The following is a 26626-nucleotide window of genomic DNA, read 5'->3' as shown; positions in this document are numbered from 1 at the left end:
AGCTCTTGGTTTTCCAAGGAGCTGATGCAAATACAGCTACATTTTATATAAAGGCCATGAGCATCCACAGAAAGCATGTCTTCTCTGGGGGGGTGATGGTGGGGTCCTGGAACCTCAGACAGTGAGGGTTAGCATCCTTTAATAGACCCTAGCAAGTCACCTAGCTTCTTCCACCACATCTTCCACCACATTCACGGGCTGTGAGGAGATGAACCATCGCTCAACACAGAATCTGCAGGCACCTTTATCTCAGACTTCCTGTTTTTCAGAGTTGTAAGTCATCAATTTTTTTTCAAACAGATTTTAAAGTTAGATCTATTCATTTAATTTTATATGTGAGTGTTCTGCCTGCATGTAGGCATGCATATTATATTGTATCCTTGGTGCCTATGGAGGTCAGAAAGGGCCATCAGATCCCTTGGAACTGGAGTTAGAGTTGGTTATGTAGGAGCCTGGAATCAAAACCTAGGTCCTAGCCAAAAAAAAAAAAAAAAAAAAAAAAGAAAGAAAGAAAAAGAAAAAAAGAAAAGAAAAAGAAAGAAAAAAGAAAAGGAAAAGAAAGAAAAAAGAAAAGAAAGCTCTTAACAATTGAACCAGCATTCTTTGAGATGCATAAGCCACACAGGTTGTTGTAATACCCTGTATGTAGTAGCGCAACTCCCACAGACACTTGAGGTGACACAGAGGTACCTGATACTCGTAGGAGTCAGATGCTCAGGTCCCTCTAGGGAGACATCCCGGAGGAGCATCCTACTGGGTAGCCTGCAAAGCCATCTCTGACAGTTTCCCACTGCTCCAGAGAGGCAGTTCTCGGCCAGGGGTGGTGTAGCCCTGTCCAGTGACAGTTTGTTGTTGCATCTGGGGATACGTGAGGGGATGCTATTGTGTCAAGTGTGTGTGATGTGGGGACAGCTCCATCATCTCAGATGTCAGCACTGCCAAGCATGGGCCCTTGTCTCAAGAACATGGAGTATTAAGACCCGAGCTTTGCTTTACCCAACCTCTTCCTGCGTGCAGAAAAACATCACAAGAGTTAGAGACAAGTACAATAAGCCATGCTCCTGTCTTCCCACCAGCAAGCAAGATGGGGTGAGGTGGGAGCAGACACATCACAGATCCCCCAAAGATGTTGTAGCTGGAGCAGAGTAGAGCTGAATGGTGTGCTTGCCTCCGCCCATTGAGCCTTATCCATAAGGCTGGCCCATCTCTGAACCCCGATGTCGAGTCATGAAGGACCCTAGGAATCTGTTGTGCTGCGTATCACTGGGAACGCTCTGAGGGTCTCTTTACCTGCTTAGAACCACCAAATCAGTTCACCCTGTGGCTTCTCTTTAATCTTGGACTGGCAGGTACACCATTTAAGAGGGTGAACATGAGGCCAAGGCAAGGCTAGAAGAACCAAGGCAGGGCCACAGGAGGTGTTGGGATGGGATCATGGGCAAGTCAATCCTTCTCTCTCCAGTCATTCATCTGCTGAGCTGATCCTTGTTCTTTTCAGTCCCAGGTTGACCTCACAGCAAGGGATCCAGGTCCCGGAGTACTTAGGCATACAGCATCACCCACGTGAGTTACAGCATTCACAGTGGGCCAGATTCCAGCTCTGGGCAGAGCTGACTTAATATCCTGAAGCCTTTCCAGCCTTCCTCAGGTCAGACGCTGCATAGACGCAGGGCCCTTCCTGAAACACAGCCTGGACCGCATTCAGGAAAACTGGCCGCTGGCTCTGGCTCTGAATCTGGCCTCGGTCCTGTAGCCCCTTCTGTACCTCCTGAAGAAGAGAGAAAGCATTCGTGAAGAGCTCAAGTCTCCCCCCTCCCTCCAGACACAAGGGAGTGGCTAGATAAGAAATGGGAAAACAGACCTAAAACCATGAAACTGGGGGGAAGGGAGTCTGAGGACCCAGGCTAGGGAAAGACTGGGCAGGCACTGGTTCTAGAGCATGCAGTCTGTAACTTGAAAGCATCAGAGGGATGTAAGAAGGCTGCACAACTCTGGGGAAAATACAGGGGTAGTGGGACTCAGAACAAAGACCCTTTAAGAACCAAGTTCATCTCCAGTGGAAAGACAGGACATCAAGTGGAGGGATAGGGTTGCCATCCCACAGTCAAAAATTGACCTAGAATTGTTCCTGTCTAAAAGAACTGCAGGGACAAAAATGGAGAAGAGCCTGAGGGAAAGGAGGTCCAGTGACAGACCCAAATTGAGATCCAGCTCAAGGGAAGGCCCCAAGGCCTGACACTATTACTGACGTTATGGTGTGCTTACAAATGGAGCCTAGCATGACTGCCCTCCAAGAGGCCCAACAAGCTGCTGAAAGAGTTAGATGCAGATATTCACACCCAACCAATGGACAGAAGCTGCTGACCTCCCCCCCTAGCCCCCTATGTTCAATTAGGGAAAAGCTGGAAGAAGCTGAGGAGGAGAGCAACCCTTTAGGAAGACCAGCAGTCTCAATTAACCCAGACGCCGAGATTGCTCTGACGCTGAGCCACCAACCAGGCAGCATACACCAGCTGGTATGAGGCCCCCAACACATATACAGCAGAGGACTGCTGGGTTTAACTCAGTGAGAGAAGATGCACCTAGCCCTCAAGAAACTTGAGGCCCCAGGGAGTGTGTGTGTGTGAGGGGCTGGTGGGGTGGGGATAGAGGGGGTGGAGACATCATCTTGGAGATGGGGGGGGAGGAGGTGTGGGATGTGGAACAGTCAGAGGGAGGACCAGGAGGGGGATCAAGACTGGACTGTAAAAAAAAGATTAAAGAATTTTTCTAAAAATTAAAGCTCGCAAAATTTTTTAAAAAAAGCAAAATAAAATTAAATTAAAAATCTTTTAAGACAACAACAACAAACAAATTGATTCGGTCCCTGGGTCTAGTTTGCTATGGCCCCAGAGGACAAATCTGAGGTGATCTAGGTGCTTCTGTTGAGAAGGTAACTTTAGAAGACTTGGGCATAATTTTGAATCTCTTGAAAGCAATACCTGACGGTGAAGCACTAGATACTAGGTATCCAGGCCCAGCAATACAAGTACTGCCAAACCATATAGGACAATAGTAACACAGACAAGAACTCAAGACCTGAGACACCCAGATATGCAGCAGCTAAATTTCTGAGAGCCTACCATTTTAGGGCTTATAAAAGGGTGTCTAGGAGAACCCAAAGATCCTAACCCTGTTTGCCCAGAGGGTCCATGTGGTCTGTTCCCACTTCAGCATCATATACACTAAAATTGGATCAATATAGAAAGATTAACACTGCCCTTGCTTAAGGATGACTGGTAAATTCATGAAACATTCCATAAGTATATGTGTGTGTGTGTGTGTGTGTGTGTGTGTGTGTGTGTGTGTGTGTAGTTGAATGTATAGATATACATAAGGGAATACTTATATATCAAGTCAGGTATAGTGGCACATGTCTGCAATCTAGTCCTCAGGGGGCAGAGGCAGGGGGATTGTTCATTTGAGATCAGCCTAGGCTACATAGTAAGTCAGAGGCTAGCCCAAGCCCAATTCTGTCTCCGAAGTGAACAAACCTGTATGTATCCAAGGAAACTAGAACCCGGGGTGGGGGCAGTGGTGGGGGGCCCTAACTGCTCAGGTGTAAGATTAAATCTATGAACTTTGAGGTAGAAATTAAAGCAGCCCTAGCCCGGAAGTTCTGAATGTTAATGGCTTTAAATTCTTGGGATGTGACCCCCCCACTGCTGATTATCATGTTGGGGGCGGGGCAAAAATCCTAAGAACTGTACTTCCTCAGCCCCACACTTTTTTTGTTGTTTTTTTGTTTTTTGTTTTTTTATTACGTATTTTCCTCAATTACATTTCCAATGCTATCCCAAAAGTCCCCCATACCCCCCCCACTTCCCTACCCAAGCCCCACACTTCTATATGTCATTTCAGATGAATGGACCAAGAATTTTGTCCACTGTGACCGGATATTCCACATACTTCTGGGTATGGTGACATCAGTCAGTCCTTCTAGTCAGTTACCTCCTGTCTGACTCCATCAGGTAATATTTTGTGACTTGAGCCACTGGCAAGGTGAGATTTGGAGGCATGCCCTTAGAGGGTGTAAGTTTTTCTATATTCGCTGTAGGAATCGCCTGATGGCCTTAGCATTAAAGGCTAAGGCCTGCAGTGCTAAAGCCAAAGCCAAACTCTCAATCCTCAAGGGCTCCATTTCTCAGAATTCAGTGGCCAAACTCCAAGACCTTCCTCGCCTTGGTGGTGGCTTTTGCTTATAAAGGTCCTTGGAGATTTGAGGTCTCCAAGGCAGGATTTATGATATTCTCCATGGAAAGCCCTAGATCTGTATTACTGACATTCCAGTACCCCCAGCAAGCCAAGTATCTTGGCCTTATGGGCACTGGATTTCATTAATCCCCATTCCCGGACTGAGTGTGTCATCTTCTCGACTCTCAGAGTCGAAGATTCTCAGAATGCCAAGTCCTCAGAATGGTCTTTTGCTGAGAAAGGCTTTTAAGAGTCAAGGCTTCAGGAGAAAGGGCTTAAAAGAACATGTCTTGGATCCTGTGGCCTCTAGACATTAGTTCTTTGGGCCTGGTGTTCTGAGAGAGCATCTTAGGTCCCCAGAAGAACTCTGCACAGACCTCAGGTCTGAACAACAAGGTTCTCAACACAGATGCTGTTCAACTTACAGTGGGGTTCAAATCTGTCATAATTGGAAAGTATTGCAACTTATAAATGTATTTATATATTTAACATATCTAACTTGAAGAGATGACTCAGCATTTCTTTTCTGCAGAGGACCCGGGTTCGGTTCTCAGGACCTGCACGGTGGCTCACAACCCTGATTTCAGCTGCAAGGGATCCAGTGCCCTCTTCTGACATCTCTAAGCACCAGCCATGCATGTGGTGCAATACAGATATGGAGGAAATACACCCATACACATAAATCTTAAATCGTGGGCTGGAGAGATGGCTCAGCGGTTAAGAGCACTGACTGCTCTTACCGAGGTCCTGAGTTCAAATCCCAGCAACCACATGGTGGCTCACAGCCATCTGTAATGCCCTCTTCTGGTGTATCTGAAGACAACACACACACACACACACACACACACACACACACACACACACACACATATATATATATATATCTTTTAAAAAAATCTTAAATCGTTTCTAAAATTTAAGTACGTCTAACCTATCAAACATTACAGCCTGGTGCAGGATACTTCTTCTAGCCTATTGTGTTGTCTGAGACAAAGATCATTTTATTATTAAGTGGTGAGCACCTCACATGTAATTTATTGAGTGCTGTCCGGAAGCTATAACCTAGAATAGTCATCGAGGTGACCACTGCCAATGGACCATGAGCACTAACTGGTTTCCACTGAATGCATATAACTTTCTTCTCTTTTTCTCTTGTAGTGTTGGCAGCTATGCATACCCTTTCCCTGTGCTCCATCCCCAGCCCTGCCTTTATGGCTTTTATACAACTGGAAAGTTGAGTCAAACTCTTATGAAGATAGCATCATCTGTCAATGTCCCTTCTTACTAAAAGCCTCCTACTCTAAGGGTTTTTAGAATTCTAAGGGGCCCCCGGGGTGGCCTTGGGAACCAAAACATAGAACTTTGAAAACCTTGAAGTGGTTCCAAACACAAAGTTTGTGGCCTTAAAAAGCTATTAGTCTTTTTAAAGATTTTATTTATTTATTTTTAAACCATTTATCTATTCCTCTGCGTGGAGCTCCGGGGGCCTTCGTGGGGGGCCCACAGGTCTAGAAAAAGTAACAGCACCATGGCCTCTAATGCTCTAGAACAAAATCCCACAGGAAAAGCATGCTCTTTCATTTATAAACACTCAACTGTGGGTTCCAAACGACACGAGGAAAAAAAGAAATCACCAAGAAGGAACATCCAACTGGCCACAGCCAGAAAAGCCAGCTTCCTGGAAATGCGATAAACAGGACAAGGTTTTGAAGTCCTCAGCCTGGGAGAAGTCCAGGCAACAGCTTGCTCTCTGACGTGGCTGCCATGGGACAAGCCTATTGCCTTTCCCACTGAGCTTCTCAACGCCTTGTGGCTCCTAAAGGTGAAACGTTACCTGCCGGGCACATGCAGTTACTGGGTTCTTTAGAGAAGGCGCTGAGCAGCATGGGTTTCAGGAAGAAGGTGGGACCTCAGCCTCACCTGGTTGAATTTGGGCTCATACTCCACATGGCCCTTGCTGTTGACGTGTAGGATAGGAGATGCGATGGCTTCTGTCAGGTCAAAGCCAAGCCACAGCTTGTTCATAATAGTCTGGAAGAAATCAGAGCACGCGGGGAAGGAGGATGCACTGGCCATCCCACCGCAACAACCCAACCCCCACCCCCACCCCAGGGAGTTTCGCGGGAGAGGGAACACTCTAGCCAGGAAACTTCAGACTCACCTGGGCCACCGCAGAGATGATCAGCTCCCCACCTGCCCCACCGATCACCAGCTTCGATCCCTGGCCTTTGTTGACCAAGATGGAAGGTACCATGGAAGATGGTGGCCGCTCACCTGGAACTGGGGCCGAGAAGCATCACCCACACCCTCCAGGAATACCACCTAACCCTCCTTCAGGCACAGTGCTCCGTCATGGGGGCGACCCACCCAGGGGTTCGCTGCCCTACCCACCCTCCTCCCTTCCTCTTTGAGAGGGGCTGGGCCGGAGGCCTTGCTCTCACCAGGTGGAGGGGTGATCGGGGATGTTGGCATGTGTCTCCAGCATAAGTCTAGAAGCTCGTTGTTAAGGAGGATGCCTGTCCGTGGGGAGTACACCATCGCCCCAAAGCTGCAGATAAGCAATATGGAGACTGGCCTTACCTCTTTGGCTCTCACTAACCTGGGACTTCGACCTCTCAGGACCCGTTATCATAGTACCTTCCAGCACACCAGAGCCCAGCATCACCCACGGCCCTCAAAGATCCCCTTTGATTCCACACCCTCCCCCATCTTTTTTTTTTTTTTTTTTTTTAAAGCCCATGCCAGACTGGACCTGGCTCATGGTCACCTATCAATAGTTTTCCTCAGCAAGGATGTCTCTGGTGCCAGACAAATAAAAGGGAAAGCAAAAGCAAGTGGCTTCCTGCTTAGAGATTAGCAAGGGGAGGTCAGCGGGTGTAGACCAAACTCAGGCGAAGGAGTCTGCAGTGTCAGGAGCAAAGGAGAGAGCCTGCCCACCCACCCCTCCCCCCGGGTCCCCGGATCCCACACACGGTGTGTTGATGGTGCTGGTGGCTGCCACAGCACTGCCATCTTCTCCCAACACAGACACATGAGAGGTGCCCATCCGGTTGCCCCTGACCCCGGTCAGGTTGTAATGGCTGAGCTGGTGGTGGTCACCACGGCCGTCGATCTGCTGGCGGATGCGCTGGGCTAGATCCTCCCGGAGGAGGTCCCGGGAGATGTTCTGGGGTGAGCAGTCAGTGAGTCATTGAGGAGCCGGGGGTCGGGGTGAACCTCAGAGCAGAGGGCAGGATGAGCTCGTTCCCCACAGGGGAACCCTTCCTCCAGTCTACCCTAGAAGGGTCTTCTTTTAGCCTGTGTGAAGCCCAGATCCTACCTGCTTGTTATATCTGGGAAGACCTCAGAACCACTGCCAAGATATCTCTGCCTAGAACTACAAAGAATTCCTACACCTTCCCTCCACCAGTCCTGACCCTCCCTTCATTCTGTATTCTAGGGAAGGGGAGAGGACCCCATGAGTCCCCAGGAGCCTTACCTGTATCCCTGGGTGACTGGAAGGGTCCCATAGCCGCCACCTCTGCCCTACGGCGAACTTGAGAGTCTCTACAAGGTGATGGTACACAGTCACTTCCCCTCCAGGCTGTGCCACCGTCTCTGCAGAGAAGTTGAACCCTGGGGAGGTAGAGAGGTTCTGGGGGTTCTTTGTACAGTGAGGTGAATATTGGACCCCCAAAATATTTACTTTTTTTTAATTCTGAGAGTCCATAAATATTGATTTATATAGCACAAAAATTAATAGGACAAAATATGTTGAGGATTTTGAGACGAGGCATTTATCCTGCATTGTATAGTTTATGTAGGTTAGCCTAACCAAAATTATGGGTGTCTTTTTTTTGTTTGTTTTTCTAGACAGGGTTTCTTTGTGCAGCCCTGGCTATCCTAAGACTTACTCTGTTGACCAGGCTAGCCTCAAACTCAGAGATCCATGTAGTAATAATTAGTTAAATAAATTTTGATGATAGGTTCCATGTTACCTACCCCAATGTTCTGGGTTCTTGAAATACATACATAATATTTTAACTTGCCTAAACTCAATAGCAAGGCCTTTTTTTTTTTAACCTCCATGTGGCTAATCCTCCTCCCTCTGATATTCCCAAATTATTATTTACTAAACTCTATATCCATCTTTGCTGCCTTGGACACAGTTGGACAGTCCTCTTGGGCTGTTCCACGCCCCCACCCCCACACCCCGCTCCTACATTGCAGCTCTGCTCTCTGTCCTGTGCCTTCTCAGACATGAAGTCTTCCCTCTCCTTCTCCTGGCATAACTGACCTCCTTTTTCTCTCTGTCCCAAGCCCAGTAAAATCCTCAGATCCTGCCTCTGTCTGTCCTGCCCAGCCATTGGCTGCTGACATCTTAATTTACCAATCAGAACCAACTGGGGACTGGGTCCCTTATTAGCTCACATACAAACACATAAACTCCCATACAAACAATTTTGGAAGCCCAAACTAACATAATATAAACAGCCACGGATCTAAACTCAGAGTCTGACTGCCGCTGTCTCCTGAGCACCCACATTAAAGGCATGAGCCACTTTGCCAGGCCACATCGTCTTTATAAGTCAGACCCACAGAGAAGAAATGTCCTCTCTTGCCTGTGGTCCAACTTTCCACAATTTCAGTTACCTGAAGTCAGTCATAGTTTGAAAAATATTAAGTGGAAAGTTTCAGAATAAATTCATAAGTTTTTAAATTTTTATTTCTTATATGTAACTACACTGTAGCTGTCTTCAGACACACCAAAAGAGGGCATCAGATCTCATTACCGATGGTTGTGAGCCACCATGTGGTTGCTGGGATTTGAACTCAGGACCTCAGGAAGAGCAGTCAGTGCTCTTAACCGCTGAGCCATCTTTCCAGCCCCTAACAATTCATAAGTTTTAAGTGTCATTCTGAGTAACATGATTATGTCTTGTACTACCTAGCTCCATCATACCAAGGATATAAATCATTCCATTATCTAATGTATTCATACAGTATACTGCTCATTAATCAGTTGTTAATAATAACAGCGCTTCCTTGCCTTTAACTGCATCAGTTTAGACTCTGGCCCTGTCAGTACAGATTGCCCAAAGCCTTATACACACTATATGCTTCCCTATGGCTACATTTGTGGAAACGTTTATATAAATTAGGGGCAGTAAGACACCCACAGCAGCCTTCTCGCCTGTGGGAAGCACTTGTGGCTTCTCTTCGGTATATGTCAATTGCAGCATTGCTGCTGTTGGTCAGCTTGTCATCGCTATGACAAACACCTGTGATAAAATCTGCTTGCGAAGAGAAACGGTTTATTTTGTCACACGGGGTTTACAGGTGTTGTGGAAATATTTAATCTCAAACAGGGCTTCTACTCTGCCTTTGATCATTTAGTTCTCAGATAAAAGACACACACTTGTTATATTTATAGTAAACCTTAGTCAACACTAGAGCTGGGTAGATATCTCCCCTCTAAGCTAGCAGAGTCTATTTTGCCATCAGTAACCCCGTTTTATAATCTGCCATGTTCCATCCTAATCCAACTAGCCAGCCCTCATGGCAATATTTTTATGACTCACCTACCCATGGCGGCTTCCCCCTCTCTCCACCTTCTTCTCCCCCCCACCCCTTGTGATCTTCCTCTGACCCCAAACCCAGGACCCTAAGTCCCATCTATCTCTCTTCTACCCAGCTATAGGCTGTAGGCATCTTTATTCACCAATCAGGGATAACTTGGGGGTGGGGGGCAAGGCCACATAGTGTCACTTGGGTCTATGTGCAGATCCTTTCATCTTTGGGGCAACCAGGTCTTGGGGCAAGTATTTAGCATTACAATGCACAGCAAAAAAATCAAACTTTTATGTAACGGTTTCTGCCTGGGTTTGGTTGGCTCCATTGCTTTGGGGCCTGCAGTGAGACAGTATATCATGCCAGGGACTTGCAGTAAAACAAGAAGCTCAAGGCTTCTGGAAGGTGAAGGAGAGGAAAGGAGAGAAGAAAATACAAGCCCCACTGAGCACATGACTAAACCATCCTTCTGGTCCTACCTTGTAAAGTTCCCATCACTTCCCAGTAGGTCAAGCTCAGAACCAAGCCTACAAGTGTGCACTGGGGCCATATGTCACCTTGACAGAAGTACTTCAGTATGGTGACAGTTGATCTGATTATATAGGCCTGAGAGCTCAGTGGTAGAATTTATGATGAACATGTGCCCCTAGAGGGAATCCATCCTGTGTGCAGCCTGCTGTGTGTCTTCTAGCTTCCAGAACTGTGAGGCCTTGGGCAGTCCCTGCAGGCTCTGATTCTCTGTGCTGTTTCAGCCCTGAGTGTACACACCTGACAGGCAGCTTGATACGTGCAGAGCCTTCTGTTCCTGTGCCCGGAGACTGGGTCACGTATTAAGGAAAAGGATACCACCTCCTTCTGTACAATATAGCCCAGTTCCTGAGACAGAGACCAACTCTAAACATACCATCCTGACCACTGTCCTGGACAGTCTTAGATATCATATTATCTGTTAACCTAGTACATAGAAAAAGACAGTGGCCATATGCTATAATTAGACTATGTTCTGAGTGTCCCCAAGGGTTTACTGAGATTGGAGCCTTGATCCCCACAGTAGCAGCACTCAGAGATGGCTGGACCTTTAAGAGGTAAGACTTGATAGGAAGTCTAAAGACCACTGGGAGGAGTTTGCTATTGGAATGTGCTTCACAGGCGACTCTTTGGTAGTTCTTACAAGAGGGTTGTTAGAAAAGAACCAGGCCTCTTAAGAACTCTACCGCTGGGCTAAACTGGCAACACTAAACTTTTCTTGATAAGTAGCTGTGTCCAGCAATATATTATAGAGTGACGAGAAGCTAATGTGTTCCCTCAAAGTCTGCGATGAGCTGAGAGCTCAGCTTCTCCTCGCGTGGGGCTGAAGAGCAGAGGGGAGGCCCGAGAAGGTCTTACCTTTCAGCACGTTGAGAATGAAGCTAAGAATAGCGCCCCCTGCAGGTGGCGGCGGCGAGTACAGGGTATAGTTTCCTAGGGGCATCTCCAGGGGTTCCACCACTTCAGGCTGGAAGGCAGCCAAGTCCTGAACTGTCAGCAGGCTTCCTGGAGAGAGATGGTGAGAGCCCCAGGTGTAGATGGGGATTGCCAAAGAACAATCAAGAGTTGCAACTCCTCTCAGGACGTATGGAGAAGTTTCTCTTGACTGCTAGCGATGGAGCCTCAAGAGGATGGATGGACGGAGTGGCATAGGGTGGTGGGCAGAGAGTAGGTGAAGGCAAATGGGAAATAGGAGGAGATGGAAGATCAGCTTGGCCACCCAGATCTGCCATAGCCTCCTTACAGGCAGATGTGCAAAAACTCCACCCCTTGAGGCTCTGGACCACCAAGAACCCTAAGGCTAGCAACGATCAGGCTGGACCATATGGGTACTTGGCCTCCCTCGAATCCCTGGAGAACCCCGTGGTACTGGAGGGTCTGGGAAAGGTGTGACTTTAACCCCCAATGCCCAGAACTTGACTCTTCTTCCTAGCTTTGTGTTGGAGTGTTAGTTCAGCTAACCTTGCTTGGCAATGTCTTCCACCAGCATGCGGCCCAGTCTCCCTGTGTATAAGGTCTCCGCACCCTCCGTGGCTACAGTCTCCAGGGTGTTGGCCAGTGCAGGCCATGGGAATGGGTCCTGAGATCTCAAAGTTTCTGTCCCATTGAAGAAGAGCTGTCTAGGGGGGTAGGAGGCAACCTCAGGCTGATGCCAGATCTCAGAGGACACTCACATACCTGCAGAGCCCTAGAGAAATCTTCAGGATTCTTCTCTGGGTAACAGCCAGGGTCCCGGCACTGAAGCACAGCAGAACTGGTTGTCTAGATGTGGGGCTGATGCTACCACCCACACTCCTGGCTATGAAACCTTCCTGGTGTCCCAGGCTTACTCTGTTACCTCCTGGGAGGACCCATCACTGAGCTAGCAGAGCAAAAAAGGCTATATGCCATTCCCAAAGACAAGCAGAAGGAAGCCAGTGCCGAGGAAGTAAGCTATCCTTAGTCCAAATTAGGTTCTGACTGGAGGAGACAGAAAAGCATTGGTTGTAAATGGCCCTGGCCCTTCCCCTCCCCCAGGAAAGACCGCAGTGCCTCTTGGACTGTGGCTGAACTCGGGTGGGATACGGATTTGAGGCCTACCCTACAATGTTCACCTCAGGGTTGATGCCTTCAAGCGGGGCCGCAGGATGCTGTTGTTGAGGAACTGGCTGAGGATAAAGGGCACACGGAAACCCTCTCGGAGCAGTGCAATGGTGGGCTGGAAAAGCTGAGCCCAAGGCAGGCGTCCGTGGCGGCGGTGGGCCTCAGCATAGCCGCGGAGCTCCCCAGGAACCCCGATCCACTGGGCCCCTGCATAACATGCATCTTTCCTTAGCCCAGAACAATACTCTCACCCCAGCTTCTGGAGCCCATGCTTGACCATAGCGCTCCCGGCATCGACCTCTTGCGGCCGCCCATTGCCTTCCGTATAAAGTCGACACAGAAAGACTGCTATTAGGTTACTGATCATTACAATAGGCAGAATGAAGCCGAGGCTACACCACTCCCACCGCAGAGCCTACTCTGCCCTCTAATAAACTGGACCCAGGATTCCTGTTCCATCAACCCATATCCATTGGGCTCCCCAAGACTGGTCTTCCCTTTGGAACATCCCCTTACTCAGTCTCCGCCCAAATAAACTTTCTATCACACCCCAGAAGGTCAGGGGGTCCAAGTCTCCCCATGACCAGATGCTGTCCCCAAAGCCCAGGGTTTCACAGCCTCTCCATGAGACATACTGACCCTTTGTGGGGGGCTGCTCTGGACAAGCCCATAACAGAGTGAGTTCTTCTAAAGAACCCTTCCCAAGCTGGGTGTGGTGGCCCACACCTTTAATCCCAGCATTTGGGAGGCAGAGGCAGGTAAATTTCTGAGTTCAAGGCCAGCCTGGTCTACAGAGTGAGTTCCAGGACAGCCAGGGCTACACAGAGAAACCCTGTCTCGAAACAAACAAACAAAGAACCCTTCCCAAAATTTGACCATGCTCCAGTGAGTACATTTACAATACAAATTGGGCTTGATTTTTTTTTCTTTATTTATTCTTTTTTTGTGGGGAGGAGGTGTGAGAGGATGGTGGGGAGCAGACATGGGAGGCCCGGGAAGTTTGATTGGGGTGCATGCTGTGAAATTCCCAAATAATCAATAAGAATATTCTGTTGGTGGGGGTGGGGGTAAGAACCCTTGCCAAGGCCTTACCTGTGCCCAGTGTCAGGACATTTTTACACTGGTCCAACAGGCCCTGGTCATAGCTGGCTGGCACTGTCTCCCGAGCATTGATGATCTCTACCTTGCCTGGAGTTGAGATGGGGTGAGAGATGGCCCCAATTTGTTCTAGGTCTTGGTTTCCATCTCTCTGCTAACCCTTGGAACACTACCTACCACCAGGGCTTCACACAACAGAGACTAAGGTAGTTTAAGGGTCCCAAGAGTACCCGGGAAGAGGCATGCAAGAAACGAGTGCCCCATGACAGACAGAAGCCTTTTCTCCCCAGGGGGCATCCCGTGAGGGCCCACCTGTTGATGCATTGTAGATGGTGAAGACAACCCCTCCGCCCAGGCCCATGCTCTGAGGGTTAACAACACCAGTACAGACCAGGGCAGCGATGGCGGCATCCACAGGTGAGCCCCGCTGCTGGAGGATGGCTCTAGGGGACATGACACAGAATCAAAGATCTGTCTTCCCTACTTCATCTCGTCCTGGGCTCAACTGACTGGCACTCACTGGGAAACAGCAACAGATTGATGGTCTGTCAGCTGGCACCAAACCCCAAGGGAGTGAGAAGACACACCAAGATGCCCCTCAAATCCAGCTACCCATTGGTCTGCCATCACAACCGATAGATTATAAAGCATGATGGCATTGCCACGTCCCTGTGGCATATATAAGGTGGTTCCCAGTTTACAAATGATGCTGTTACCATTGTCCCTTGGAGCTCTCTGCAACACTAGCTCATTGCAATAGGTAGAACCTGGGCTCTTGTAACTTATCCTGAGACTCCATTGTTTAAACCTTTAGTGGGTGAACCCAGGATCCTTCACCAGGGTCCAGTACTTGAACTGGTGAGTTTTACCTCTTTTTCTTTGACCCCAAGCCTATGACAATGCCCTTGGAGACAGCTGTCCCCTTATTTGTCCAAAGGGCAGATCCTTCAACTTCAAATTGTTGGTGAGACTGGCCTGTGTCATAGTGGGTCTTGGGACAAAAGTACAGTCTTCATGGCTCAACAAGAATCACTTCTTTCTTCACACACAGAGACCCTCCTCAGCACCTCTAGGTGTTAGAATTACCATTTAACCTCCAGGTATCAGAAGGAGGTCAAAACCCACAAGGGCAGACCTAGGTCTCCTCCCAAAACTGTGTGGGACCTCTGACCCCACATCTTCCCTTGACTTCATTGTCTGTGAGCCAACCAGGCCATCTTGGACTCTGCCTCACTGTGGCTCCTTAGTATAGGTGGGAATGCCATCATTACATGTGTAATCCTGGAATGGAATGGAGCCCGGACCATGAACGAAAACAAGGACCATGAATGAAAAAAAAGACTGCTATATATTGTCAGGTGTGGTACAATTTTTTCAAGACTGAAACACACACACACACACACACACACACACACACACATACACACACTGTGTGGAGGCCAGAAGAGGGCATTGGAGGCCCTGAAGCTGGAGTTACAAGAGGATGTGAATGCTGGCCCATCACTCCAGCCTTATGAGCACAGATTCTTAAAAAAAAAAAAAAAACAGATTTATTTATTATATGTAAGTAAGTACCCTGTAGCTGTCTTCAGACACACCAGAAGAGGGCATCAGATCTCATTATGGATGGTTGTGAGCCACCATGTGGTTGCTGAGAATTGAACTCAGGACCACTGGAGCCATCTCTCCAGCCCCCAAAGCCCTTTCTACACTCAGCTTCTTCAATGCCCATCTTTACCCCCTGGAAGTCCTAACATCGAGCCTTTGGTCCATATCTGAGTCCATCCGTGCAATGCTAACTCTATCCTTAAGACTTCTGGATTTCCTTCCTTTCTCTTCCCTGAAGTTGAGACTCTTCTGTGCAATCGTCTACCGACGCCTCGCTGCGGGGTAAGAAGCACTGCACACCACCATGATCTAAACTGCACATTTTCTTTCCCTTCCATTTCTAACCCGGCAACAGTCTGCTATTCTTGCTCTCACAGGCTTAGAGAATGCCGTAACCATTTGCCAATTTACTCTGTCCTTCACCCTGGGGAGTCATCCTTGATGGCCGGTCTCTTCCACTCCTGTTGACCACATGGGAGGTACCCCATGTCCACCACCGTGGTCCAAGCTATCAGTCCCTGACGAGTTTCTGGGTTTCTGCAGTGGATTGTTGTACCTGGCCTCAAAGTGTGTGCCTGATTTCTGTCCATTTCAGGAATCTGGCCAGTGTGCCACCGGATATCCCAGTAGTTGATGACTAGACACTTTAGACCAAATTCCCACAGAGAACTAGGAAAGCCGGACAATTCAGAAACGCGTGCTATGAAGGCTCTGGCGGCAGGGAGGACGTTCATGGTGAGGGAGGCAGGCCTGGCACCTGCAGCTGCTTTTCCCTGGAGGACATTGCTGTGTTTACACAGATAGCTCAGAGGCAGAGTGGTGTGTCAGCATCCTCTGACCGATGACTCAGGGAAGAGATGGTGTTTGTGCCCCACACCTTAGGATGGGTCCTTTTCCAGAGGTAACATCCAGAATTAGACTAGGCCTCTCCATATAGGGGCCCAGCTGCAAATCATCTAGTTACTAGAACTATAAAGGAGATCCCAGAATTATAACATTATAATCCTAAGGCCTTAAAATATTAAAAAATACTTTTATTAACTTATTATTTGGGCTTATTAATTATTTTGGGTTTTGGTTGGGTTTTATCGTATTTATTTATTTATTTATTTATTTATTTAAGACAGAGTCCTAGACTATAACCCAGGCTAACTTCATACTTGTGGTGATCCTCCTGCCTCAGTCTCCAAGTAGTAGAATTACAGGAGGGGAAGACTATGTTTAGTCCAAAAATTTTTAAATTAATTAATTTATTTTTATGTATATGAGTACACTGTAGCTGTCTTCAGACACACTGTGTCTGAAGAGGGCATCAGATCCCATTACAGATGGTTTTGAGCCACCATGTGGTTGTTGGGATTTGAACTCGGGACCTTTGAAAGAGCAGTCAGTGCTCTTACCCACTGAGCCATCTCACCAGCCCCCTGTGGATCTTTTAAGATTGTCTGTGTTTTTTTCTTTTGCTATATCTCCTTGCTGTCTTGTTCATTTGCCACCTAGCATTGGAAAGCTGCTATAACAATTGCTACAAATAAAATTTCTGGGGGAGGAGGTTGAGACAGGGTTTCTCTGTGTAACCCTGGCTGCCCTGGAACTAGTTCTGTAGACCAAGATGGCCTCAAATTCACATGAGATCTGCCTACTTCTTCCTCCCAAGTCCTGGGATTAAAGGTGTATACTGCCATCATCCAACATGCTAAAAATAGTTTTGGGTGGTGGTGGTGGTGGATGAAATGGAGAAAATTAGGGAAGGAAGAACCCCTATTGGAGATTTGAACTGGTGTTACCAGGGAGAGCAAGATGCTTCCCAGACAAGACTTTCCTAGTCTCTGAATGGAAGGACCTGGTTACAAGAAGCAGTCCAGCAGTGACCAGCTCTTACTTCCCATGACACCATCCTCCAGCTGGGCATGGGGACTCAAGTCTTTAGTCCTAGCACTTGAGAGGCAGAGGCTGGAGGATAATGGTAAAGTCAAGGTTGCCTGATGTATCTAGTGACTTCCAGGCCAACCAGGGATATGGAAATAACTGAAAACACTTACACACACACACATTATATATGCATACCGTCCTTGGTTAGGTCTTGACTTCAGGTCTGGCTAAAGGAATATGCAAATTGATCCTGAGACACCTGGGGCCAGTAGACAGGAATGTCCTCTAGGACTGATGATCATGTTGGGGAGGTCCCCATGAATGAGATCCTTAGTCCACAACTTGGCACTCTTAGTGGAATATTTAAGATGTGTTTTGATTAGTTTTCTATTGATGTGAGGAGACATGACCAAGGCGACTCTTATTTAAAGCATCTAATTGGGGGCTTGCTTACAGTTTTAGAGGGTTAGTTCATGATCATCAAGGCAAGGAGCAGACAGGCAGGCATGATGCTGGAACAGTAGCTGAGAGCTTTGTATCCTCATCCGCAGGCAGCGGGGAGAAGGAAGGGGAGGGGAGAGGGGGAGGAAGAGGAGGAGGAGGAGGAGGAGGAGGAGAGAGAGAGAGAGAGAGAGAGAGAGAGAGAGAGAGAGAGAGAGAGCAAGTAAGAGAGCACGAGGGAGCACAGGCCTGGGTTAGGTTTTTGAAACCTAAAAGCCCACCCTTATTGACACACCTCCTCCAATAAGGACACACCTCCTAGTCCTTCCCAAACAGTTCCACTAATTGGTTACCAAGCATTAAAATGTATGAGCCTACAGGGATCTTTCTCACTCAAACCTCCACAAGATGTGTAGCCTCATGAGAGGTCTTCTGGGGACTGGAGTCATGCCTTGATGTTCCCTCCCTAGCTCTCCAGTTTTTATCTCAGCCGTGAAGTGAGACTCTTTGCCATATGCTGCTCCAAAACAACAGGACCAACAGGACTGTGGTCAAAACCCCTAGAACAGGAGGCCAAATAAACATCCTTTTATCAGTGATTCCTGAGGTATTTGTTATGATAATGGAAATCTGACTAACACAACATGTGTAAAATATTACACATACAACATTAGTTGTTCTTGCAGGGGACTGCCACACCCACTCCTGTGAAGTCTGCATGGCAAGCCCAAAACTTGGACACAGTCCTGAGGCAAAAAGTTTCATGGAAACTTAGTCTCCTGGAGTCTTGGCATCCCATAGCACGAATGCTCCAAAATTGTCCCTCCATCAGTCAGTGAATGATTCTGTGTGTTTTCCTTCAATATTGTTTTATTATAAGTGCCTCTAAGGATTGATTTTGACATATAGCTAAGTTAGATTAGACTCCACCAGTGTTCCAATATCCTAGGAAATTGTTGAGCCAACCTTGGACTTTGATTTTAGTAAGAATGCTACTCATTCAGACAAAAAACCTCCCATGTAGACAGAGAGATAGTGAAAGAAATCAGACATTACAATGTATTGGAAAAGAGCTAGAAATCTCAGAGCTAGTTCTACAAAGTAAACTTCGAATAACAGCAAACTTAGAGTCACTCCCATGTGCAGGAATTTACAATGACTTAGGAAGTAGGTGTGTTGTGGTCTAAGAAGGAACTAGAGTAAATACTTAGAATAACAGCTGAGTCACTCCCATACACAGGGATTTACAATGGCCTAGGGGGGAGGTGGATTATACAATAGACTAGAATTGGAACTATGGCAAGGGCCCTGGCTTCTAAGAATAAGCTGACCTTAGGTAGGTCCCAGTGGTAAACAGTGAATTTTATCCCAGTTGTAAATACTGCCTGGTTCCTGTCAGGTTTTGTGTATGCATTTCTCTGTTTTGTGTAAAGAGTTACTTTGCGTTGGGTAACTTCAATGTATCTTGGCCGATGTGTCACCTAACTTCCTTGTTTTCTTCTGTATTATAAGTCTGATGCTCACTTTGAGAAATTACATTCAGATACAGCACTCTCTCTGTGTCAGTATCTGTTTGTCAGTTTCACTGGCTCCTTGCTCACCTGAATACTGGGACCCTGATTCTCCTGCGGGTTGAGGGGCCGACTGAGTCCGGTTGGCGGCAGGGGACCAAGGTTTGATTCCCAGTACCCATACTGTGGCTCACAACTCTTTGTGCCTTCAGTTTCAGGGGAGCTGGTGTCTCTGTTTGATCTTTGACCTCTGAAGGCACAAGGCATGAATGTGATCATGTACATACATGCAACAAAATACTCATACATATAAAAATAAAATTAAAGCCGGGCAGTAGTAGCCTTTAATCCCAGAACTTGGGAGGCAGAGGCAGGTGGATCTCTGAATTCGAAGCCAGCCTGATCTACAGAGTAAGTCACAGGACAGCCAGGGCTACACAGAGAAACCCTGTTTTAAAAAACAAACAAACAAACAAACAAACAAAATAAATAAATAATTAATTAATTAAAAAGGTATAGCTTCTGACTTAAAGGGATTCCTGCTGATCATATTATGATAATCTGTGCAGAAGGAGGAGAAGAGGAGGAGGAGGAAGAGGAGGAAGAGGAGGAGGAGGAAGAGGAAGTGCTAGATAGGAGCTAAGAGTACTTGCTGCTCTTCCAGAGTACCACTGTTCAGTTACCAGCACGCACATGGCTACTCACAACCATCCATAACTCCACACCTGGTGGCCTTTTCTGACCTCTTTGGGCACCAGGCACACAAGTGGTGTACATACTTGCATGCCTGTAAACTTCCATACACATAAAATATTTCTTTAAAGAAAAAGAAAAAAAAAACCAAACAAACAAAATATAAATATAAAGCATAATAAAACGGGGCAATCCTCCTCCCTGAGTCAATAGTAACACTCTAGAGTGTAAGGTCAGGGAAAGGAGATCATGGTTAAAGCACATTGTTAATTAGTAATGACAACATTGTAAATTTGGGAATTCACTTTTGTTTTGTCTTTCTTCGGTCACATGGGACTCCAACCCACTAGTGGAGTCTGCCAGCAAGAGGCCATTACCAGATGCTCAATCTTGGACCAGTGCCCTGAGGCAAGATAAGCCTCTTCTTTATGACTTTTATATTATAAGCCTCGTCTTTATGACTTAGTCAGAAACAACTTGTAATTTGTTATCATGTGTTTCTTAAGCTGTATCTCAAACATAAATTCAACATGTGTACCTTTAAAGAAAACTAGTTGGGTTTTTTGTTTGTTTTTGAGACTGAGAATTAGGGCTTTAATTGTATGGGGGAATGAATGCTTTAGCCCTAAGCTACATTCCTGGACATAAATAGCAACCATAAGTCAACAGGAATGGAAGGAAAAAAGAAATCAAGATAAAAGCAGAGAGTGATACAAGGAGAAACAAATACACCAGCCATTATAATCACCAGCCAAGGGTGTGGCTGAGATCCAGCCTCTGCCTACTTTGCTCAAGGCCCAGGCACTTAGCTGCCAACACTCAAAAGAGAAATCAACAAAGCCAAATGCTGCCTGTATAAGGCCCACTGGTTCAGTCTCATCATGGCAGATCAGGAGCAAAGACCCATTACAGGCCCCTGTAAACATCCAAAAGATGCTACTCAGAGTCTTGCTATGTGGACCAGGCTGGTTTCAAACTCAGAATCTTCCCACGTACTGGGTTTGTAGGTAGGTGTCTGGCACCATGCTAGAAAGGTTTTTATATTTAAGACAAACAAACAAAGAAGGTGTGTGGATACATGTGTCAGTGTGAATAAACTGGACACGTTTCTTGAAAGGGGTTTGCTAGCTTGTTGTAATTCACACAAAGAAATAGAAACTTGGGTTGGTGACGTGGTTCAGTGGGACAAGGAGCTCGCTGCCAAGCCTGGTGATTTAAGTGCCTTTTTCAGAAACCACATGATGAAAGAAGAAAACTAACTCTGTCCTGTTTCCCTCTCTCTCTTCCTCCTCCTCCCCTTCCCCCTCCCTCAATAAATAAATAAGTGTAAATATTTAGAACATAGAGACTTGGAACCTGCTAAAGAAACAGAAGCCACTGTTTAAAGGTTTCACATTCATGTACACAAAGCCTTCAAGCAGAGAGGGGATCTCAGCTTTCTGTTACTGTAACAAATACTGAAATAGTCAACTCTTATAAAGAAAAGGGTTATTTTGATTCACGGCCCAGGAGTTGTAGTCTGTGGGCCAGTGTGTCTGTGGCTCTGTGTTTGATAGCACAGAATCAATCTCCCAGAGGGTGAAAAAAGAGAAAATGGAGAAACAGGGGTCCCCCAGTCCTCTTCCAGGGCATGCCCCAGTACTCACAAGGCCCCCTACTCTACCCACCCCTTAAAGTTCCATCGCTTCCCAAATGCAAAAAGTGGAGAGCTCACCCTTAATAGGACCCCGAGGAGACCTGTGAGATCCAAATTAGTGCAGAAGGCTTAGCCAGTAAATTCTTCTTAATATGTAAAGGTGGAGCGGCCCATTTTAAAACAACACAAAATAAGCCTCTATCTTCCAGAGAAGAGAGAGAGAGACAGAGAGAGACAGAGACAGAGACAGAGAGATCACCTTTGCGGTGGGTACTATCATCTGGGAGTGATCTAGAATCACCTGGGCGACTGGCGCATGCGTGAAGGGATTCTCTTGATTAGGTTAGTTGCAGTGAGATGATCCACCTGCTGTGGTTTGATGGTTTCTGGAGAGAGACCCTGGACTGTAAGGAAAGGAGAAATAAACCGAGTTCTTGTTTTCCTTGTTCTCTCTCTCTCTCTCTCTCTCTCTCTCTCTCTCTCTCTCTCTCTCTCTCTCTCTCTCTCTCTCTCTCTCTCTCTCTCTGTCTCTCTCTCTGTCTCTCTGTCTCTCTCGACCAAGCTGGCCTCCAACTCAGAGATCTGCCTGCCTCTGCCTCCAGAGTGCAGGGATTAAAGGGGTGTGCCACCACAGCCCGTCTTGTTTGCTGTCTTGAGTGTGGATGTGACTGTCCCTTCAAGTGCCTGTTGCCTTGACTTCTGCACCATGATGAACTGAATCTTGAACTGTGAGTCAGAATAAAGTTGTTGTCATTGGGGTATTTTAGCACAGTGATGGGAAAAGAAAACACAGCTTCCTGGTTCTTTATGGGATCAGCAAATATGATAAACGTGTGGCTCATGGGGTGCAGCGTGTGTCTGGTGTGCGCAAGAGCCCTGGAGTGAATCCACACGTGGAACCTAACCTAAGCTGACGAGGCATTGCAACAAAAGAAAATCACAGAGATTGCTGACCATCAAGACAAAAATTAGTAAGTCCAATTGTGATCATCTATGATATAAAAAGTCATATTGAATCCCTATTAAGCGGAGTTCATGCTAGGAATACAAAGGAGGCTTAAGACTTGCTGCATATTAAAGGGAGAGAAATAACAAGACAGAAAACACATCTAATGGACAACCTAATAAAAAAAAAAATGGCAGCTAGAGGGTAGGGAATCGCTCCATGCTGCTAGGCATGATGGCTCCCAACTGTAATCACCCTGGGGATGACTAAGCCAAGGGAATTGTCCTGATAACACAAAAACCCTCTCTCCGGGAGGGAGAGAGGGTCACAGGACAGAAACCTCATGAACAGTGATCCTACCTAACCATGCAACAGAGTTACAGATCTGTTTGTATTTCCTCCCACAAAGTCAGGGCTGTGTCCCTCTTGGTTACATTGTGTCCCTAGGTTATGACAGAGTGTAGTTGTTCCTCATTTTACCCTGATGGAAATGTAACGGGGAACCTCATGTATGTTAGGTCAGTACTGTACCAGTGAGCATGTGCCTACCCCTCCCATTTTTTAAAAAAAGGTTTGTTTATTTATTTTATGTATATGAGTACACACTGTAGCTGTACAGATGGTGGTGAGCCTTCATCTGGTTGTTGGGAATTGAATTTAGAACCTCTGCTCACTCCAGCCAACCCCATTCGCTCTGGTTGGCCCTGCTTGCTCCCACCCAAAGATTTATCTGTCTTCTGACCCACCAGAAGAGGGCTTCAGATGTCATTACCGGTGGTTGTGAGCCACCATGTGGTTGCTGGGATTTGAGCTCAGGACCTTCAGAAGAGCAGTTGGTGCTCTTACCTGTTTAGCCATCTCTCCAGCCCCGTTCCCATTTTTAATCTATGACAAATGTATTAGATGTTGCAGGGCCCATGACTTACCCACATGTATCCCCAACCCCAGAGGGATAAGCCTGGAGCCTGGGTCTATAGTAGCCCTGCTATAGTAGGGCTATATTCCTACTAGGGAGTTGCAAGAGGTGAGGCAGCTTCCGGGGCCTGGCTTCCCTCCCTTGGGAAATGTGATCAGTCTGGGTCAGTAAAAGGCTGAAACATTTCCCATGTACTTGTTCCCAAGGAAGCAACAGGCTTCTCTGATGTCACCACGACAGCCTGGACAGGCTCACTCAGCCGTGTGTGTTCACACAGGCGTTTGCATACACGTGTGCCATCCATAAGTGCAAAGAGCTTTTCATCCTGAGCCCCAGTGGTTGGGGAAGGCGGTCACTTCCTAGTGAGCTGGCCGGGAATATGGAGAACAAGGAAGGTCTCAGAACAAGTTTCAGGCTGAGAGGAAGAAAGAGGAGAAACTGAAGCCCAAGTCCTGGAAGATGAGAACCAGGAGCCACACCCTAATCTTCCCTTGGGTCCTGAGATCTTGGCCTATGTCCAGATGAATCCAGGCAAATGACTGTCTACAGAGCTACTGAAGGAACTCATCCACTGTGTGAGGTGAATTCACCTGTGTGTTCCCAGCTGTCCCATGAAGGAGGTGGCAGCCTAAAAGCCACATCACAGAGTGGAAACTGAGGCCCACATGGTGCCATAGAGCTTGGCTTGTGTGACTGCTCTCCTCTGAACGAAGAATGCAACCCTTGGATGCCAGGTGGACATGAAGCAGCAGGAAACACTCAGCCTTTGGGGTTCAATTGTCACCCCAACCTGTAGCCCAGAGTCAGTCCAGATGACAGCCCTCCAGAAACTTATTCGCCAGAACCCCAAAGCAGCCTTACCTTCTATGATTTTGGTAAATAAGGGTGTGGCCATTAAGTACCTAGGGTTGGGCACACTGGTGTCCCAGGGGAGAGGTGAGGGACTTTAGAAAGACTGACCCTTCTACAGCCTTCCCATCCTGGCAAGAACAGCAGCAGCAACAGTAGGGGAGAATACCAGTAGCACCAAGACTTCCCACGGTGACACTGGCCAGGTTCTTCCCCTGGGCAGACATCCAAAGTCAAATGGAAAGCTCTTGGCCAGGAGACACACAACAGCACCTAGCCTGGCTATGGTCACCAAGCACTCTTTTATGGTAAGCAGCTGGGTCCATAGGTTCCCTCCCACCCTTGACTTCTTAAAACAAGAACAGGAAGCAAGAAGAGTTTAACAAAACACTGTGGGGGAACCCACATCCGCTTTCCACCAGGGGAAGCTTGAGAGTTTAGAGTGCAGGCTCTTAGCACCAACCACAGCCTGGCCCTTGCAGACCAATGCTCCCTGTTCAGAGAGCCTTCCCACAGATAGTAGAAGCACGCCCCTTTGTTCATGGAGGCTGCTCTTCTGGCTGGTTTTCTGTGGGGCCTGAGCGTGCACACATACCCCACCTCAGTTACAATTTTGCATTCTGGAATGATTAAATAGATGCTGCATCTCACGGAGACAGAGCAACTGTTGGTCTTAACTCTTGCGTCCCTTGGGAGCGCCATGTGACGTAGAAAGGACTGTCCCTACTGATCCAGGCTGCTATTCCCATGGAGTTCCAAATTAAATGTAGACGTGAATCCTCCAGGAAGTCTGGGAACTCAGAGGACCAGGTTAGCAGGGTTGAGGGCTACTGTGAGAGAGGGAGGTGGAAGAGAATGGGTAGACAGATGGAATAAGGGAGGAGGGAAGGAAGGCAGGACAAACAGAAGGAAGGAAGGACAGAAGGAAGGACAGACAGAAGGAAGGAAGAATGGACAGAAGGAAGGATAGACAGAAGGAAGGATGGAAGGAAAGACAGATGAACAGACAGACAGAAAGAAGGATGGACAGAAGGAAGGAAGGAAGGACAGACGGATTGAAGGACAGACAGACAGAGGAAGGACAGATGGAAGGATAGACAGAAGGAAGGAAGAAGGAAGGACAGACAGACGAAAGGTGCATTCAATAACAGTCCAAAAAAGCATAATAGCATGGTATTTTGGACCAGGACCACCACTCTGCCTGCTGCAGGACCCAGCCTTGGGTTTACAAAGCACTTGAACCCTGACAGTGGGCTACCAGGCAGATATTCTGGGAAGGAGACCCAGATGACTGGAAGAAAGGAGAGACTTGCCCAGGTTTCAGGGCCCCAGTGGGAGGCAGGGGACCAGGAGTGACTTCTTGCCTCAGGGTAGTCCTGTGGCAGCATGGTGGGTAGCATAGGCTTCCCATGGGCTGGGTTTCCTGGAAGGTCAGGAAACAACCACTGTAGCTTCTCTCTGTCTCTGTCTCTCCGCCTTTCTCTCGGTCTGTCTCTCTGTCTATCTCTCTGTCTGTCTCTGTCTATCTCTGTCCCTGTCTGTCTCTCTCTCTCCCCCCTCTTCCTCTCTCTGTCTCTCTCTCTCTTTCTCTTTTTCTCTCTGTGTCTGTCTCTGTCTGTCTCTCTCTCTCCCTCCTTCCCAGCCTCCACATCAGTCACTCCACTCACCAAGGCCAGACCCTGCCACAGAGAGGGAGGTCCTGACAGTTGTAACGTGCTTTTTTATACTGGCCCTGGGAGGTATTGTGTATTGCAAGGTAGACCAATGTATGGAACCCTGAAGCCCGTTGCCCAGGTTTCTAAAAAAGGTCCAGTCTTGATCAGAACCAGCATGGACAAAGTCACAGGTCTCATCCAGTGTGCCTTTCCAACCAGCACTGTATAGTCGATCTTCTTCAATAATAGACTCACACCATCTTGGCAATGCTGTCCCGAGTCCCTGTCTTCCCTATGGACACACATACACCATTCTGTGCAAGGGCCCTGGGACTGCTGTAGGAAGCCAAACCACACATGGCCTTTACCCCACCGCAAGCACGGCCGGCACTCGCGTGTCCCTCTTCACACCCCCACCACAGTTACACAGTCTCCAGGCACAACCCTCTAGCTGCCAAGGGCCACTGAGCTCACACCCACTTTTTACTCACCGTCCAATATCCGAGCAGATCTTGGAGTCAGCCGCTACCGCAGCACGCGTGAAGGCTCCGGGACCACAAGAGGCTTGACGAGGAGAAAGGACCGCAGCCAACACAACGATAACCAGACCCAGACCTACACCCAGCAGGACCAGGCAGACCGTGGCCCTGTGACCCCATGCCATGGCTCAGTGGTCCAGGGAGAGAGAGGGAGGCAACTGGACACACAGGGCAATGGACAGACAGAGACAGACAAACTGACTGACAAACTGAAGGGAAAAGAAGCTACACAGGGTGATCTCAGGCTACTGGACAGAAGGGAAAGATTGATGGGTCAAGACAGACAGCCACACAGGCCAGACAACTGGACAGAAAGGATGACGGACAGCCTTACAGATAGGTGGCCAGGCAGGTTACAGAGGAGAAACAGGAAGCCAGCCAGCCTGGGCTTATGGATAGACAGACGGCAGGCTGTGGCCAGGCTGCTGCTACACTCTCCTCCAGAGGCAGAACTAGCCACAGGTCTGAA

The 26626-nt window shown here is 47.7% G+C and overlaps 1 protein-coding gene and 1 non-coding gene across 2 annotated transcripts; one reads left to right on the top strand and one right to left on the bottom strand.

Moving 5' to 3' along the window:
• Nucleotides 1-1312: 1312 nt before the first annotated feature.
• Ggt5 (gamma-glutamyltransferase 5) lies at nt 1313-26626 on the bottom strand. The gene is made up of 12 exons (XM_021174388.2): nt 26110-26626; nt 13804-13934; nt 13486-13581; nt 12405-12600; nt 11773-11930; nt 11170-11316; nt 7712-7848; nt 7206-7399; nt 6675-6781; nt 6395-6513; nt 6154-6264; nt 1313-1768 (listed from the first exon to the last, which is right to left on the bottom strand). The coding sequence occupies exons 1-12, from the start codon at nt 26280-26282 to the stop codon at nt 1616-1618; spliced, it is 1722 nt and encodes a 573-aa protein (XP_021030047.1). The 5' UTR covers nt 26283-26626; the 3' UTR covers nt 1313-1615.
• Nucleotides 3199-3306, top strand: LOC115032181 (U6 spliceosomal RNA). Its single transcript, XR_003837842.1, has one exon. It is a non-coding gene; the product is annotated as a U6 spliceosomal RNA (small nuclear RNA).

This window comes from Mus caroli, unplaced genomic scaffold (assembly GCF_978045245.1).
Source record: "Mus caroli unplaced genomic scaffold, Mus_caroli_1 scaffold_9, whole genome shotgun sequence".
NCBI classification, from domain to species: domain Eukaryota; kingdom Metazoa; phylum Chordata; class Mammalia; order Rodentia; family Muridae; genus Mus; species Mus caroli.
Note: the sequence above shows the minus strand (reverse complement) of the source record. Positions and strands in the feature narration are given on the sequence as shown.

Bases quoted from the DNA above. Each gene is read 5' to 3' on its own strand.
- Ggt5 (XM_021174388.2), bottom strand. From the start codon at position 26,282: ATGGCATGGGGTCACAGGGCCACGGTCTGCCTGGTCCTGCTGGGTGTA. The intron at 11,317-11,772 runs GTTAGCTGAACT...ATCTCTCTCCAG, and splicing joins GGAAGACATTGCCAAGCAAG to GAAGCCTGCTGACAGTTCAG. The intron at 7,400-7,711 runs GTAAGGCTCCTG...TGCTCACCCCAG, and splicing joins CCAGTCACCCAGGGATACAG to AACATCTCCCGGGACCTCCT.